This window comes from Pezoporus flaviventris, unplaced genomic scaffold (assembly GCF_033815535.1).
Source record: "Pezoporus flaviventris isolate CSIRO_AGI_PZ_B2104156 unplaced genomic scaffold, CSIRO_AGI_Pfla_v1 ptg000015l, whole genome shotgun sequence".
In the NCBI taxonomy this organism is placed as follows: domain Eukaryota; kingdom Metazoa; phylum Chordata; class Aves; order Psittaciformes; family Psittacidae; genus Pezoporus; species Pezoporus flaviventris.
The window spans coordinates 27,931,304-27,949,813 of NW_026892563.1; the positions used below are offsets into that span (position 1 = coordinate 27,931,304).

An 18,510-nucleotide genomic window follows, 5' to 3' on the forward strand; every position below is an offset into this window, starting at 1 on the left:
ACAGGACTGGAAAGGAACTTCTCAGTCATCAGCTGAATATCTTTTTGCATGTAAAAATTTATTTAATGAGTTTTTGAAAGCCCCATCTTCCTTTCCATTTTCTTCATTTGAAGGGAAGAAATTGTATTATTTTTTAATATCTTCATTCTTGTCCTGAGCCTTTTGATTATTAACCTTTCAATACAGAGATTTTTATTCCTTTTAAATTTCTTTATTCAAATAAATAAATCCCAATGAAGAAGTATTCTTATGGTGTTTATCAGAAGATTTCAGAGCAATCCATTTATAAGATACAAACCTTCCATTTTATGGATTGGGCTGATTCATGGTGATTTTCTGCACCTGTTATTTTGAGAATCTTGTTTTTCATATCTACCATATTAAGCTGATTTTTTGTTCTAGAGATTTAGTAAAAGCATTAGTTGAATTGTTGGTGAAAAGAGAGGATAAAAAGTAAAAGTTTCCCTTTTTTAAGGTTTTCAATTGCTGGTAATTCCATCTGCTATGCAGCACTATAGCTTTACAAGATTCAATTTATCTTTTTTCATTGTTTTACTTGTTAGAGGTAAGCTTTTAATAATGGGATCTTTGCTTACTAGAAGGGTTTGTAGGGCTTTTTATGTACTACAGGCAACAATTCCATGTATACATGACAAAACCCAAAGATTTGAAGTTAATTCCTGAGAAGGGTGAGAGTACTGTGGTTCTGCTTTGGCTTTGTTGCAAAAGTGTGGGTTAAAATGTTGTTCCACTCATGACAGTTTAAATAATAGCAAAAACTTAAATCATCACAAATGTGTATTTATTGTTTAAAGCACTTAGTTGTTAAGTCCAGATCACTTCATGCTTAGTCTATACTCATATATTTAGAATGTCTGCAAGGCTCTTGTTATCTCTTGGTAGCAGAGAAGAACTCTGTGTGTTAGAGAACTTGTTTTCAAAAGGATTTTTTTTTCCATGTATATTATTGAAATACTTACAATACAAAGAAGGCTCTAACGTCTTTTTATTTCCTAATTTAAATAATTTAAAAAGCCAAAAAGCTCAAAAATAAAAAGTTCCTAATAAAGAGGGCAAGCTTACTTGAACTCTTTCATCTGATTTAGTTTCTGTTTATCCTATTTCCTGTAAACCCCCCCCATTATATTTTTATAGTTGCATAGTAGTTCCCTTAGTTTTGCTTATTACTTTTTTTGCCCTGTGTGTAGGGTAGAAGTTTCACAGTATAGTTTATAGATTAAGATCACTTAGAAAAGTGATTCTTTTTTTTTTTTCTGATGATGTGTATTTGGAGGAGAGTGGTCTGTGCAAGCTGCACATGCCTGACATGAGACCCAGCACTGAAGCACACTTGATGTTTTCTCCTGTCGGTCTGTCAGGCCTGAGGCATGATAAAAGCTTGCATATAGCCTGGGCTTCCTTTTTTTGAGTGTTTTTGCAATGCAACCAGCCAACAGGAAATACTTAATCCACTTCAGTTAAAAAAGCAGTGTGAAGGACAGAGCTGAGATCCACTGTTGTTTGATGCTTTTTTAGGTTATGAAGAGTTTTTACTTTAAGTAATGGAATTAAAATTGAGAACTGTCTTGTAAGTCACTTGGTGTGTTCGAGGCCCATAGGACACCCCATGCATCTTCCTGTATCTGGATCTTTGAGTCTTTCCTGAAATGTTCATTCACTGTGGTGCTTGTCACGCCTATCTGAACTCTCAAGCAATGTAACCTGGCTCATAGCTGGGCAGTGACTCTAAAATCCTGTCCAAATTACTGTTTTCTCCTTCACTGTTGATGTTACTAGCCTCTTGTGGAAGCTTTTTATGGTGAAATAAGCAGGTCTGCTTTGGGAGTCTGTCTTTGTGAATTGCACAGGAGCTTCTCTGCCTGGAATGGGAGAGAGTGGTTTTGTAGGAGGATGCTGAAGAATTGAGAGTATGTAAGTTGTTCTGTATGAGCCGCAGATGCAGAGTGAGCACATCACTAAACCCAACTGAAAGTATAATGGGCATATCCTGACTGTGTCAGCCAGTGTGTGCTTTATAGATTAGTGAATCCTTAACGGATGTGGCCAGAAGAGGGCTTTGAGGCACTGAAAAAGAGCCTGGGATGACTCTCACATGAAAAACGTAAGCCACAATGTAACAGCCTTAGAGGTAGTTTATTTTCTAATTCTTGGGTAGTTGTATTTTAAAAACAAATGACGTGAACACTACTGAATGAAGCTCTTTTACATGCAAGTCTTTTTAGAGTGAAATTTAGTTGGTGACATAAACATTGATAACTTGGTAATTCTCAGATTGGCTCAAGATTGTCCTCATGACTTTTTTTTTTCTGAAATCTGATTTCTCACCCACTCCCCCCAAGTCACAAAAGGATCCAGAGGAGTAACCTTTACTGGGATAGAACAGTCCATCTCAAGTCAGTTCTTCCTGCAGTGTAGAAAACTTAGCAGACTGCGTGACCTGACAGCAAGACCATGCTATGGCAGTCAGCGTTCTTTGGTTCAGCCATCCATTAAACATTTTGTGCTGGATTCCACTTGTTTTTCTCTCCCTTCCTTGGACAGCTTTGAAAATAGACAAGTGTTTTTCTCATGGTGCCCTCACTCTTGAGCCCTCTATAAGAGCCTGCTTTTTTTTGATATGGGGCTCTCTCTTTTCACTCTCAAGTCTCTGCTGCAGGTTGTTTGCAGCAGTCAGGACTGGTTATATGGCAAGCACTATTGCTCTGCCACGGTGTGGCAGCCCGCTCTGAAGAGTCTTGCAAAAGAGCTTCCAGAGGGACGTGTTTATTGGAGTTCAGGAGGCTAGTGGCATGGCAAACGTATCTGCACTGAAAGAACCAGGACAAAGTCATGTGTTTTTTCCCCTCTCACCATCATGTGCTCAGTTCTTTCCACTCCTTCCTTGATTTTCCCTGGGCTGGGTGAGTCACACTTTCCAGTCCCGCCTGCCCTCTTTCTCTGCCTGAATCAGCTTGTCTCAGGGATTTTGTCACTTGCTGCTGGCAAGGCAGCCATTGCTGTCTTTAGCCGTTTCTTTCTTCTAATGGTTTCTTCCCTTCCTCCATCTTTGCCATTTTTGATCTCTGTATTTGTGTTATTGTTAACAACTTCTCCTACATCTCATTTTTGCCTTTGTTTTCATTAGAAAAAGTAGAAAAATAGTTTAAGAAAAAAAGATACTGTCATAAAAATGCAATAAAAAACATTCAAGAGCTCTAGTAGCAAGCAGATTTTAAAATTATTTTATAGAATGCAAAATGTGTCCAGTATATATATCTTTCATTCCAAACAATTTCATATCCACTGTTTTAAATGTAGGTTCTCTACCGCAACAAATTTCTTCCTGATCTTCTGTTGTCCCTATTCTTCTGCACAACAAATATTGCTACCAGAATATTTTGTTTCTGACTGGCGTCATGACTCTTCACCCTGCCCTTTCGCACATCATCTGTTTGGCCGTGGCGTTGTTACTCTGCCTTTCTGGTTTCCTCTTCGTTTCTTGTCATATTTGGATTTTCCTTTGCTTTGCAGCAGGGATTGCTTGTTTGCACTGATCAGTAGTTCCCTGGAGGGTGCTGAACATTGACACCAAATGACAAGTGCTCCCCATAGCTTTAGGAGCCAGAATACCAGAGCTGCCTTGATTCAAGGGGCAGTGACTCGTGGGAAGAAAGTGATGGAGCAGCTGGATGAACTGAGTGGTGCTCCAGGTGCTGCTCCTAGTGCCTGTGTGCGTTGGGCCATCCATGCCCCTCTGGGGCTGCAACCTGTCATCTTTGCAGAGACATCTCGGTACTTTGTGAAGGCACCCAGAGGCCTCATGGATCCCTGATGGCAGCATGTTTTGCTCCACAGTTGCTGCAAGAGAGAGCAGGGCATGAATCTCGCTGGGGCACTGCCCTGCCACACATTGGACAAGACTGATGGCTGTGGGCCTTCAGTGCGTGAATTAATACCAAGCGTGGCTGGAGCAAACAGCCCTTATTTCAAAGAAAAGCATTGAACCCATCAAGATTATCAGCTGAACATGTTCCAGTGACGTAATACATCTGTGAACAGGAAGATGGAGCCTATGCAAAGTTTCCTGCCTGCAGGGGGAAGGTTTCAAAATTACCACCTTTCGGAAAGAGACGATCTCTCCTATGTCCCTCCTGCAGCTTACTGAGGCAGGGCAAGGGTAGAATCTGAGGGGAGGGGGGTGGTGTTTGTTTGGTTTTAACATTTACGTTCCAGTGCAGGAGGCAGGGGGATAAGTGGTGCTTTTACCTTGCTGGTGCCAGTCTGTTAATTCTGCTTGAGAAGGGGTACTGAAAAGCACTGAAGCCAGGGTGTGTTTGATCTGAGAAGATTTGGGTGTCTGTCCTTGCTTGCTGTTTTTTATAAGCATGGTGAATCCTGGTCTGTACCACTGCTGAAAGAAGAAGCAGGAGTATGATTCAGATGGATCTGCTAATTTCTTAGGAAAATCCTGGAAACTCCTTCAGTGCTGAAGGTTATATCTCCTGGAGAAGGTGCCTGTTTTACACCTGATACATCTGTGACAAAGGGGAGTACACACCCCCACACCCCCCCATTTTAATGAGACTTCTGGCTGTATGGAGCTTTCCTACTTATGCTAGCCCATGTGAAGCTCATGCCCTTTCTGAGGGCAAAGTCCCGCTGAAACCCAGGCAGTCACCAAGGAGATGTGTTTACCCTGCTCCACCTCCCAAAGGCTAGAGCTGTTCTTTATCTGTGGACACTGCATCTCTCTTGCTTCCTATGCGACCACTACACAGGCACTTGCTTGCCCAGGTTACCCTGCAGCACCAAAGGCTACAAGACCTCCAGCTTGGCTGTTTGCAGCCATACAGGCAGCACTTCTGGCAGGAGGTGGGCAAGGAGCAGAACCTGACCCTGTCAGGAATGAAACCCCTCCACACTGTACACTCCAGGTTTTTCTTCACCCCTTTATTGTACAGCCCTTTTCATTGTTCTTGCTGTGAATCTCGTATCAGTGACTTCTAGACCCATTTTTTGGCAGCATTACACCAGCCTGGGGTTTCCTGCCATCTTCTTTGGAGGGGGAATGTCCATGCCAGGTCTCAGCCCGCCTGGGAAATTCCACCACACAGAAAAAGTCCAGGGAGCTACACTCACACAGCCCTCCTCCTCCACCCTGCCACTTCCTGTCGAATGGCATAACATCCTGCTGCCCTAACCAGCGCTGAAAGAGAAGTGGTGTGTGATCACTGCAATAAAAGACTCCTTGCTTACTCAGCTGGGACTTATGATAAACCTGTGTGTGTGTGTGTGTGTGTGTGTGTTTAGAGGGCCTCTTTTTTTATACGTTTTTTTCTCTGTGACCAGAAAGCCAGAGGAAGCAGGACACGTGCGTGTGCTGGGGGGAGTTTCCTTGCTGCTGCTTCTCTGTTTCATACCTTAAAACCTCAGAGGAACTTATCAATCATTCATACAGACGTGGCCATAAGAATCAGATGCCCCTAGGGTGCAAAGAACTGGCTCATTTGCCATAGAGCTAATTCTAACTTCACTCCTTCGACATGCAGGTACACTATTATAATTATATTTGATTCATTGCTTAAAACCTTAATTGATTGGAACAATATTGATTTCTCATCATTATTTTGGGGTTTTTTGCTTCTAATAGCCTTGCAAGTGGCTTGTGCTATAATTGCCTGTGTATAGGGTTGGGTGCAGAAGAAAGGCAGGATTTTGGGAAGCTAATGGAAGATAACCAAGTGTGAAGAAACCACAATGAATGGTGGGATTTTTGAAAGGCCACAGTGGATTCAGGGGCAAATACCCCTAAATAGCTTAGCTATTCTGGACAATTTCTCTGAAACAATTGTTTTTTTCAGGGGAGGATGTTAAGAAGGATGTATGCATGCATGGATGGATGGATGGGAAGCTAAGCTAAGCTCAGCTCTGGGAGGACTGAATGGAAGAAACATTTTTAGTGGAAGCAGGTGTTTTGTATAAACTTGATTACAGTTTCTTTTCTGGCAGCTCATCAGTAGTTCTGGAATAGCAGAATGTCATCCTCATACGAGCCTGCCAGTTTCATAGTGCAGTGTGAGACAACACAGGGAAACATGCATAAAAATAGAGATTTATGCCTACCTTCTTGTAATTTAGTAAAATATCTGTGGGAATTAAGAAAAGTAAGTTTAATTAACTTAAACTTGACTTTAAAATTTGTTATGCTAAGGGCTTTATTAACCCAAACCATAAACTTCTTTTCATTGCTTGGTGAGGGTTTCTTTGGTTTACCACATGAGGTCGATTATGCATGACCTCTGCCCATATCTGGCAGGCATGAAGGCAGCTCAGCACTAAGCTTCTTTCAGAGGATGCAATGTGGTCTGGGTTTTAGACCCCCCAAATTTGGGGGCATGTTTGTACAATGATGTCATCAAAGACTTGAGTGTGGCTGCGGACAAGTGGTTTGCAAGTACTTTAGATGGAAGCCAGGTATTTTCAGCTTGGACATTGTAGTTTGCCTGAAGGCACACAGGTACAGAGAAAGGGTGATACCCTGGGCTCTCCCTCAGCCTCACTGAGTGACCAAGGTCAGGGACAAATGTCACCTAGGGACATTGGGAAGAAGGCCATGTATCTGCTACAAATGAAACTCCAGTATCATCTTGGTTCCCAAGGCAAGTGATTTATTTTCGGCTAATTAGATGGTTTATCCACTTTCTTTACATCAAGCCACATGTTTCCCATTGTGCTTAATAGCAGTGGATAGGTGGAGTGTGTGTGTGTGTGGAGGCACTGCTATCTGCCTCTGGATTCTGGGCACTAGCTGAGCCCTGGGCTGCCTGGGGAAGATGAACAGCCTCAGCCCTGCAGCCTGCCCTGCCTACATCAGAGCCCTGCTGCTGCCTAAGAAGTAGTAGTTGGGATATTATCATCATCATCATCAACTAGCTGCTGGAAATGGGCTTCCAGCAGCTCTCCTGGGTGCTGGGAAGCCTCCTCACCCCTGGGCTGCCTGGAACAGCCAGGCGGCAAGCACAGCAGTATCTCTCCCATTGGCTCTGCCTTGTGCTGTACCCAGGATGGTATGTTCTGGCTTTGCTTCTAGTCCTGGGGCTTTCAGAGAACAGCAAAATTCAGTCCTGCTGGTGCTGCTGAGAAATCCCCGTGTGACTTTTCACGTTCCCAGTCACAAGCTCCTGAGAGGGAAGGTGCAAAACTGTCTTTACTCTTGCTTTCTTCTCAAGAAATTGGCAGGAAGTTAAAAGGAAACTTGAACATCCATGGGCTAGCTTCTGTGAAGAGCAGTGTCCTGTCAGACAGGATGTGTCTGGCTTCAGCTGGTGTCTTTTCCCACTAGGAACTGGAGGAAGGAGCCAATGCCTGGGAACAGAGCTCTGCACCATGCCCCACAAAATCAAAGAATTTATTTCTAACTTTCTTTATGTTTTATGCTAACTCATGCAGAGTTTACATATTACAGTAAATTTGTCATTTGTCATTTATTTCTTTCTAAATGTGTAGCAACTGGCTGTTAGAAGTTTAGTTTCTTGCTTAGAAGCAAGAAAGAACACAGTGCCCTTCTCATGATACTAATAATCTTGATGCAGACATAGGACTTACGTGACAGAAAATTCTGATCCATAGATAGAGCAATGTTGTCCCAGTTGTCCTGACACACTTTTAACTTAAGATAAATCCTGCCCCAGTATACGCAATTCATCCCAAGCACAGGAAAGGTTTTCTACTTCTGCTTGGAAGCAATCTAACCTTTTCCCTGCCATAACAAAATTTTGCTGCCTTGGTTTAGGTGCTTTTTTAAATGAGAAAATTTCCTGTTTATTGAATTTTTGTCTGACTAATGAAGGACTAAAGCTGACTTTCAGGACTTTCCCCAGGTCAGCCAGTTGTGTTTTGAAAGCTGGAATTTCTCTAGTGAATGGAAGGCATTTAAACTCCATAAACTGGAAAACAGTGAAATAAGACCAAGGTATAAGACAAGGGCATTCCCTTCAATGATCTTTGCAATGTTAACATGGTTCAAGTGTCTTTTTCTGTGGTTGTTTTGTTTCTGCCTGGGCTTTCCTGCCTGCTGATCTGCACCCTTGAGCTGGTGGTATGTTCACAGGCTGTGTAGGATTGTGCAAATCAGTGCTGGGGTTTCCTGCAGGTGTTGATCCTGCCAGGCAACCACAGCACAGGTGATCTGCATGTGTGCTGATACTGTGGCTTGGGATTTCTGTGGACAGATCAGCCCAGTTGGATTTGCTGTCCAGTATATGTGGCTGGTTTGACTTGTCGAAGAAGTGGGTAAATTTTCCAAGTCTGCCTGGATAACGTTTTTGAGTGGAAAAACACATGTTTGGGAAGCCTGGATGTAACCTTAGACAGGTTGCCTGTTACTACACATAAATTGAGAGACTAGGAGCGCAGGGTCCCAGGTAGATTGTAGTTGGAGAAATTGTATTTTTCTGGGTAAAAATCTCACTGAGATAAAGCAGTTTTTCCTCCTGTTCCTGTACTGAAGAGTTGAGTGGCAATGCTGCACTGGGACAGCTCTGCTGTCCCTGCTAGAAAGGGGTTTTGTTTTACAGGTGATCCTTGTCTGTGAAAGGTAGGAAGACTGAAATTGAAGTCCACCAGAGTCTAACTCATCCTCTGTGCTTATAGCACAGGCTCCTGCATCTGACAGCAGAAAACAGAATTAATGTGGATGCAGAATGACAGGTTTTGGCCCAGGTTGGTTGCCTGAGTTAAGAGGAAAAAGGTCTTCAGTGTGAGTCATGAGGAAAACTGATGCTTTCTTTCCCCTTCAGACCTGCACTGGGACTCCCTAACAGCACTGAGAAACTGCACTAACTCCCTTTCTGTATGGGAAGATTGGAACAAGCAAAACATTTTGAGTCAAGGATGCACACTATTTACCTCATCTATGTACATACAGTATCCTTTACAGGTGATACATGACGCTGCCCTTTGCTATGGGGAAACAGTCTTCTGCTCTCTATTTGCATGCTGTGACATCAGTGGTGCATGTATTTCTCAGCCATGAGTTCCTACTGCAAGGCACTAATGAACTAATGAGGTATATGAGCTTATGAGAAAACATGACTAACCAGAGCAGTGAGTACATTGAGAGGAATGACCACAAACACAAGGTGCAACTATGGGGAAACTCTTTACTTGCACAGAAATGAGATCCACTTAACCACCTTTGTAACCCTTACTGGGTTTGGGCTTTCTTTTCCTCTGTACTGATTTCAGCTGCTTTCTATATGCAGTGAGAAACGATCTACTTAGGAGCAGCCCAACTTTAGGAAAAAAAAAAAAAATTCAAACAGCCTGAGAGAAAAAAAAAAGAGAAAAACTGAGGACATTCTCTGGATCAAAGGAGCAAGCCCCAGAAGAAAACATGTTAAATAAATAGTCTGAGTTTTCCTTTTATATGAAGAATTATATATGACCCTTTTGAAGTTCAGACTAATGCCAGAATGCCAATTTTGGAGACCAATGCCTAGGAAAATATGTAGCAATGCAAGTATAGCAAAGAGGGAAGAAATACTAAATCCTCTGTACTGGCTTTTAGAGTGAAACTGTGTCATGGCCTATTTCCAACCTGCTGACATGTGCTCTACTAAACTGTTAAAGCAAACATAGGTATTGATCCTGAACAGTTTCTAGGAGTGGAATAGTTACTAAGCTTTTATCTCTGTTTTTCTGGATGCTATTCTGAAAGCAAACCACATGTTATACTGCATGGCTTCGGTTTGTGTACTCTGTGGAAATGCTGCTAGGATACAGAGGTGTGGCGGTGGTTTGCACGCCTTGACTGACACTGCACCAGACCTTAATTACATCTATTGGAGAACAAGAACATTTGACATCCACACAGCAAATATTTACTTGTGTTAAGCAACTGGGTTGTAAGCTACCAGTTTTATTTCCAGTTTGAGAATACCACAAAGATTATACTTCTCCAGAAATGCATTGCAAAACTGAATTCGTGTAAATAGTAGTTTGTGCTCTGTCTCTTTACCTAGGGGCTGATCCTCATCCAATGATGCTGCTTAGGAGATAGACAAACAGAGAAGTTTATTCTATTCCCATGCTCACTGAACCATAGGCTGCTCCAAGAGCTGGCATGTTTCTCACTTGCAGTTAGGAAGGACTGTGTGTCTGGCAGAGTGATTACATGCTGGTATAGAGGGAAGGCAAAGCTCTACTTTCTTGGCTTGGTTTATTTATGTATTTACTTGAAGCCTACATCCCATATAACATTCACCCTAGTATGTGCCCTAGGAACTGAACAGTGCAGGCACACTGATGTTGTAAAGGCTAGCCCTTTCCTTACAGCTGACCAGCCACATTCGTACAGAGAATAACCCTTACTCAGCCTTGGTTTCTTCTGAACTCCATGTGGCCTCCCCAGGATGCATCTTCTGTTTGTTGGGGTTTGTGCTTGGTTTTTTGGTTTTTTTTTCAACTGTTGTATGTGTGAAGGAGCTTCAAGGGGATTTTCTGAGAAGAAAGAAGAGCTAGAATGCTTTTTGGAGAGTAAGCTAATACAGAGGGAGACAACTGGCAGACTCTTGCTCAGGCTTCACCCAAAAGAGCTAGTTTCTCTCAGAACTCAGAGCTCAGAATTGAGTTCATGTAAGAGCACTGTTACCAGTCCTGGGATCAGGATGTGAGGATGACCTATGGGGTCACATCATCTGACCATATACAGGTAGGGACATCTTCAGACTGTGTGCCTGGTCCTTGCCCTGCTCCCTTGTGTGGGCTTTGTGGGGCTGATTGGAGGCAGCTCTGCTGGAGGTTTCCTTTCAGCTGCCTTGCTGCCACTCCATGGAATGGCCCAGAAGTCTCCTGCCCTGCAGCATCGCTGCAAAGCTCATGTCAGAAAGAACAGACCAGAGATTCCTGAAAGCAGGCAGCAAAACTTCTCCCTCAGTTTTAATTTGTGCTATCATTATTGACATGTTGTTCTCAGTGTTGAGGGCCCAGGTATGAGAGAACATCTCATGGCTACAATTAAAAAGGGTGTTGACAAGATGGAATTCTGATGAGAAACCCCAAAACACTGAGCAGGCTTCTTGATTTTGCTTTGACTTGATGCTGTGGCTCAGCTGTTTCTGTGTAATGAGAGCACGGTTAGTGGAGATGAATGCAGAGGGGAAGCCCAGCCCAGCATGTACAGTGCAGCTTTCCTTTGTGTGGGTTCTGATTGCAAAGGGGAGACACATGACCTTGGTTAGCCTTGATGTTTAGTTGCTGGTTGAAGTTTACGGTTTGGGCTTTCAACCTCTCTGACTTTTGCAATGACTACCCAGCAAGTGCAAGCTTGGAGACAACAGGAATTTTTGTTGTTCTTAACTGGATTTTCAGATCCCTTCAAAGTAGCTCATGGGTGTTGTCGTGGTTTAAGCCCAGCCGCAAATCAGAACCATGCAGTCTCTGTCTCACTCCCCCCCTTCCCCCCCCCCAGCTCCCGGAGGGATGGGGAGGAGAATCGAAAGAATCTAACTCCCTCAGGTTGAGATAAGAACAGTCCAGTAACTAAGGTATAACACAAATCACTACTGCTGCCACCAATAATAATAATGATAATGGGAATAACAAGGGAAGAGAATATAATTGCTCACCACCCACTGACGGACACCCAGCCCAACCCCGCATTTTCAGTATACCATCACTTTTATATATATCCATATATATATGTCCACAGAGAGAGAGATTATTCCTTAGTGCATGGACCAATTCCTATAAAGCTGCTGAGTCCATTCAGTCCATGATGTCGGGCTCCATCTCTTGTAACAGTCTTTCAGAGCAGGAGAGGCTGTGTGCAGTGTTCACACTCATGAATAACCCGGGCAATATTGTCCATTCCTAAGTCCACCCCTCGATCATGAGTCCATCTCTATGTTGCATCCCTGCCATGATAGCCTGAGGAGTCATGGGCCCACCAGGCTCAAAATAATTCACCCTCCCCTTCAGCAGTTTCTGCAATTTGTTGCTGGGGACTCCATACAGCTGCCTTCCATCTCTGATGCTTCCAAAGCACTGGAGGGGCCCAGTGGACTAGGTACTTGCCCAGTACAGTCCCACACACCCTGCCACTCATAACTGTCCAGCCTCGGGGAAAATCTCTTGGTTCTCATATATTGTCATCTAACCCTAGACAAGACCCAAACATGACTCCGCTTAACTTTCAAGATCAGACAAAATGGTCATGGATAAAACACACTCTGTATGTGTGCCAACATGGTGATCCCCATCACAATCAGCAGGCAGGTCTCAAGGGTACCCAAAAGCCATTCAAAACCCTCAGAACTTTCAAACGATGCTGCTGTACTTGCCACTGGGGCTGGTGTAGCTGCACTGTCTGCTGTAGTTGGAGTTTGAGTAGCTGCTGTACTTGTCTCTGGGGTTGGCGTAGTTGCTGTGCTTGGAGTTAGAGTAGCTGCGTTATCTGTTGTAGTCAGAGTTTGAATAGCTGCTGTACTTGTTGCAGGGGTGTGTGGGAATGTCTCTCTCACAGGCTGACCACCCAAGGAGGGGAAAAAAGATGTGTAAATGCCATACGCTTCTATTATATACCTCCCAAAGTATAGGAGTGGTGACCACACTCGGAATGCAAGCCAGATCAGTTTCATGATCAATGAGTCTATTGAATTACAAGTCATTACCATAAAGTACAATGAAACAAGAACCTTAGCTCAAGACCCTCAGCTGATAAACACTAACATAGCAAATACTGACTGTAAGTAAGGTACAACATGCTGAAATTCTGAGATCAAGAGCAACAACTTTGAGAGCCAATAAATCAGCATTGTGATGAGTGACTGTTAATCTGAAATAATGAATGCTTATACGATTAGACACACACCAGTCAGATGTATTGTTACCTCAACCCTTCGTGCCCCACACTGGGCACCACAAAGAACTGTAGTGGTTTAAGCCCAGCCAGCAACCCAGAACCACGCAGCCACTCACTCACTCCCTCCCCTTCCTCCCCCTGCTCCCGGAGGGATGGGGAGAAGAATTGAAAGAATGTAATTCCCACGGGTTGAGATAAGAACAGTCTAGTAACTAAGGTATAATACAAACCACTACTGCTACCACCAATAATAATAATGATAATGGGAATAACAAGGGAAGAGAATATAACTGCTCACTGCCCGCTGACCGATACCCAGCCCAACCCCGGCAGTGATCTAGCCCTTCCGGGTAACTGCCCCCAGTTCTACATCCTGGCCATGACATACTGTGGTATGGAATACTTCTTTGGCTAGTTTGGGTCAGGTGTCCTGCCTCTGCTTCCTCATGGCTTCCCCTCCTCCCTGGCAGAGCATGAGACTCAGAAAGTCCTTGGTCAGACTAAACATTCTGACCAGTAACTAAAAACATCGGTGTTATCAGAACTGTTGCCAGGGTGAAAGTCAAAACCATAGTGCTGCACCAGCTACTAAGAATGAGAAAAATGACTGCTACTGCTGAACCCAGGACAGGTGTGCACAAGTCTCGCTCTCAAAAAGTGTTTTGATAATCAAGTATATTGGTATAACATAAGCCAAGACCAATTAGCTTTAATTCCACAATACCTGTCCAGGTTGTGTTCTGAAGTAAGGGAAGAAGCAAAGTTTTCAGAAACAAATGCATTTTGTGTCTGATTTTCGCAGCTGTGTGAGATACCAATACAAGCATATCTCACTGTTTGCGTGTGTACAGAGAAGAGGTTTCAGGACAAATGTTGCTAATACTGGCCGCTAGTTGGCATTATTGATATATCCCAGTAAAACGGAGCTGGTGCAATAGAAACCCGTGAGGGCAGCACTGGGTGAGCTGAAACTTTCACCAGCTCTGGAGGGTGATGGGTTGCACTGAATTTGGTCAGAGCAGGCAGAAACCACCTGGGCACCACAGCCTTGTAATGCCTTCCCAGCTGACCCCTGCTTTTCCACAGTTTATTGCTGTCCATAGGTGCTATGCTGGGTTTCCAGTCAGAAGAAGCTGTGACAAGCTTTTAGCCACCACCCTGCCCTGGAGGAGCTTTCTTAGGGTGAAGACATCCCACAGGGGTTTGGTCACCACAGATGTTACGTAGTGTTTGGGCCAAAACAACAAATACTCAAGGTCTGCAGCATTAATAACTACAATTTGTAGATGTAGCAATAATTTACCAGTAACTTGCATGGAAGCACTTTGAGAGCACAAAGCTGCTGGGAGCCAGCTCATCTTGTGTAACCGATGGGTGTGTGTATTTTTGAAAGAGCCTTTTGTTATGGAGCTCAGTGGAATTAGACTTGTCTTAATCTTCTTTGACTGGGAGTAGATTTATGCCAGAAGACCTGATAAATAAGATGTCACTGACGAAACAAGTATGAGATGAGGTATCAGAGTGTTGCCTGAAGCAGATTTTGCTTGGTAAGAGGAGAGCAAGTCACCAATTCACACTTCAGGAAAGTAGGAACTTTGGAATAGAAGAGAAAAAGCAATTCCACACTCTGATCCACTGGATCTGCTTTTGGAAAGCTGGGTTGTGGGTCCACCCCTCGGCCACTGAGCCTGCAAAGAGTGTTCAGGGGCTGAAGGATCTCTGAGCAGCAAGTGCTTTTTAATGAGGAAATGCTGAAAAGTGTGTACCTAAGGCTAAGGTATCATAACTGAGATCTCAGGCTTGAAGAATAGCAGTGACCCACCTCCTTGTGTGTTTAAAACATACAGCTTGCATAAAGAAGTTTGTGAAATGAGGGAGAAGGTGTGCTTAGGAGATAGCTGCTGATTAGGGAGCAAGTGAGTTTTCTCCTTTATTAGGTTGTGCTATTTTTGGCACTACTTGGCATCTGGTTTCATTTTATGGGTCACATTTGCAAATTGTACTGTGACTGCATGAGTCAGTTTTACACAATGGTGTAAAACAACAGCCTTTGGAGTAGAAAAATGCTGAGCTAATTCCCAGTGAAACCCTTCCTTCAACTGACAGCAGAGGAAACACTTGAATAATATAAAGTAATTCACTCCTGCCTCCTCATGGGCTGATTAATATAATTTCATGTTGCACCTGTCCCATGTTTTTTTAATACAACTAAAACATGTATAATAATCTAAATTATAGATCTCCAATTTGCATAATACACTTTAGAAATACCGTGTTCTTTCACTACGTATTTTTTTTGGCGGACACAGAGCTAAAAACATCTTGATCGCAGCCTCATGGACAAAAAAGCACACTCGTGTTTTAGAAGATTGTGACCTCAGTGGAAAAAAAGCAGAAATATTGGTTTGAGAAGTAGAAATCTGAGAAGTCTCCCCTGTGAATATGGGTAATAACTCAGCTGCGTTGTTAACAGTAATCACAGGCACATGGTTTTGCCCAGTTTTTGTTTAGGCATTGTATTGCTTACCCACTTCTTCCTGCTTCTTTTGACCACGAGGCTTTGCCATCACAGTATGGTGCAACCTGTAAACAAAAAGATTTCTGTGTCTGTCTCCTGCTTATCACAGCCTTTGATACCAAAGGGAAAGATGTGACTCATCTCTGCTGTGAGTAACTGCTCACACACCCCTTCTCTCTGGATGCCGCACACGACCAAAAAAATCCCCATGCTCCCAAACTCGTGTCCCCAGAGCAGAGGCTTGGTAGGAGCGGCGTGGGTGATCCCATGCCATCTTTGTGCTTGGGCCAAGGGGTACATGCCAGAGGGGATACAAGCCTGCATCAGCAGTGGTGGGAGACTGAGGGTGGTGCTTGTGGTTTCCATCTCTGCAGCTGCACGAGAGGGTGGAAATTTGGGGTTGCATGCTTCACAAGTGAGGGCTAAAAGGCTGCAGGAGGCCTCCACAGGAGAGGTCAGGGTGCAAGGTGGCACCCAGCTCTATTCATCCCCGTCACAGAAACATAGGATGGACTGGGCTGGAAGGGACACAAAGATCATCTAGTTCCAATCCGCCTGCCATGGGCAGGGGCACCTTCCACTAGACCAGGCTGCTCAAAGCCCCATCCAACCCGGCCTTGAACACTGCCAGTGATGGGGCAGCCACAACTTCCCTGGGTAACCTGTTCCAGTGCCTTACCGCTCTCATAGTGAAGTATTTCTTCCTAGTATGTAATATAAATCTATCCCCTTATTAGCTTAAAGCTATCCCCCCTTGGTTCTGTCGCTACTGCTGCCCGTCTTCAGGTTTCCTTTAGGGTCCCTCCATGTCCGGGGAGACTGCTCTAAGGTCCCCATGAGCTCTCCCATTTCCAGGCTGAACAGAGACGATGATCCCCACCACGCCGCCGACGCCTGGTGCCCGAGCTGGGGAGCTGTGGAGCCCGGCCGGGGCGGGACGATCCTAGATCACGTCTCTTCATGTCGTGTCGCCCCGCCCCGGGCACGGCCACGTCCCACCGCCCCTGGGCGGGAGGGCGGAGCCACTATAAGTGCCCCCGCCAGTACAGCCTCGCCTTAGTAGCTGGCGCGTCGACTGCCTAAACCTGGCTGCGCCTGTGGTCACTCCGCCGCCCGCCGCCCTCCTCCTCCGCCGCCCGCCGCCCCGTGGCACCGCCATGATCGTGGAGAGCAGCCGGGACGCGGCGCCCGATGGCGGCGACGGCAGCGCCCTCAGTAGCCCCATCAATCTCACCTACTTCTACGGGGCGTCGCCCCACTCCAGCGAGGGCAGCTGCTCGCCGGCGCACTCCGGCCCTGGGTCGCCGGGCTCTGACTCGGACCTCTCGGTGAGCAGCCGCGGAGGCGGCCGGAGGGACCCCCGGGGCAGTGCCCGCCCCGCTCTGCAAGGTACTGCGTCCCCCCTCGGCGGTCCCGACCCCAGCGGGGCGACGGAGGGAGCGAAGCCGCCGCTTCTGCCCCGTCCCGTTCACACCGGCAGCGAAGCCGGTCGCGGACCCCTCTTGCTTTAAAAGCCCCGGAAGCGGTGAATAAGAGGGAGCTTCGCTTCTGGCAGGACCGTTCAGCCGGCGCTGCGTGTGCAGCGCCCGGTTCTTGCGGCAGTGGGGTCACTGCTTGACTCGATGGAGGGGGGAGCAGGAGCATCGCCCCGGCTTCTCTCTGTTGAAATAGGGAGTTCAGGGGGTTTTCCACGAGCGTTCCCGCTTTTCTTTGTTTGTTTTTTTTTTTAATTGTTAAAACGTGGAAACGGGATCGGTGTCTTGAACTCGGGGTTTGCATTCGTGTTCCAACAGCTGAACAGCACATGGGGGGCGGAAAGCAGCACAGGGGACCTTTCCAGGGGGTTCGTGTGAAGAACTCCGTGAAGGAGCTCCTGTTGCACTTCAGGAGCAGCAAACAGATGTCCTCGGGCTCCGCCACAGAGGAAGGCAAGGTAACCAGCATTTTTCAGCAATAACATAATTGCTTGAAATGCTTGATGAAGCTGGCAAACAAACAAACAAAAGAAATAAAAAAAAGGCATGCGATAATGCCAGAAAGGAGCTTGTTGGTTTATCTGGTGTGGATGGAGTCAGTATTTTTCCTTTTCAATACGTAATGGAAGAACACAGCTGGGAAGAAATTAGCAAGGGGGTTTATTGTGGGTGAAGGAGGCACTTGAAAATGTTTTTACTAAGCTTTATTCTGAAGGGAGTTTGGATAAAGATGTGTTTGTGTTACGAAACCACAGAAACTCCCTGCTAACTTGGATGAGCTCATTCATTGTACAAGTTGGGGAATCTTCTCAGAAGAAAATTGTTTGTCATGCTATTGTGCTCCTCTGTGAGAAACATGCAGTATAAAGGCAGACACCACCACCACCCCACCCCCCCCCCCGAAAAGACGAAAAACAATAATACAGGAAATTCTGGGCAGATTAAAGGTTTTTTTTTCTGAGTGTATGTTTGCCACAGGAAAAGTTTTGCATGGAAAAGCTCATGGCACTGAAGAAGTGTAAAATAGGCTTACTTATTTAAAAAAAAAAATTCTCTGACCTCCGTAAGGAGTGCTTTTCTCTAAATTTTCTTGAGTTTGTGGTATTGTAATGAATAGCTCAAAATAAGAAAAATATTTTTTGTTTAAGTTCCATGTTTCAATTTTTTAACCTTAATTAAAAGCAATTAAATTAGGGTTAAGCAAACATGTACTAGAATTATTCTAAGGTATAATCTATGTTTATAAAAGCAAATTGTTGCTGATTTCTTCTTGGTTTTGTTTTCTTTTCTCTGAAATATCGTAATAATGGAATAATCTGGATTTCTCTCAAAAGGCACAAGGAGGATTGGTGAACTATGACCAATACACAGGTAAAAAAATACCCTTATACATTTATACCTTTTTAAAGTTTGATTGTGAGAGTAACCTCCAAATGGGTTCTAAATCTATTTTCTGCTCAGCAGAGCTGAAGAGCATACTAGGTCACAGTGGCAAAAGAAAGGCTCCAGAGCTGCTTTCTGATGGACTGTCTTTTAAGCGCCAAGCTAATGTTCACCCACACCTCCTGGTAAGCTTTGTGTGATTAGTGGCTTCTAGAGCCAACTTGCCTCCAACTTTTGTGGTCTTGTTTGGATTTTCCTTTTTCTTTTTTATT

The 18,510-nt window shown here is 44.7% G+C and overlaps 1 protein-coding gene across 9 annotated transcripts in view; it reads left to right on the forward strand.

Annotated features, from left to right (window-relative positions):
- The first annotated feature begins 5,432 nt into the window (after positions 1 to 5,432).
- NFKBIZ (NFKB inhibitor zeta) overlaps positions 5,433 to 18,510 on the forward strand; it is a 43,141-nt gene continuing 30,063 nt past the window's right edge. For 6 of the 9 annotated variants that reach the window (XR_009743484.1, XR_009743483.1, XM_061453918.1 and 3 more), the window contains exons 1-4: positions 16,467 to 16,769; positions 17,174 to 17,313; positions 18,190 to 18,226; positions 18,317 to 18,423. Coding sequence is in view for 7 of the 9 variants with exons in the window: in XM_061453918.1 (XP_061309902.1) it covers positions 16,538 to 16,769; positions 17,174 to 17,313; positions 18,190 to 18,226; positions 18,317 to 18,423 (516 nt within the window). In the remaining 2 variants the exon portion in view is untranslated. Of the gene's footprint in view, positions 5,550 to 16,466; positions 16,770 to 17,173; positions 17,314 to 18,189; positions 18,227 to 18,316; positions 18,424 to 18,510 lie in introns of those variants that run through there. The other 3 variants (XM_061453922.1, XM_061453917.1, XM_061453920.1) reach the window with 3 other exon arrangements.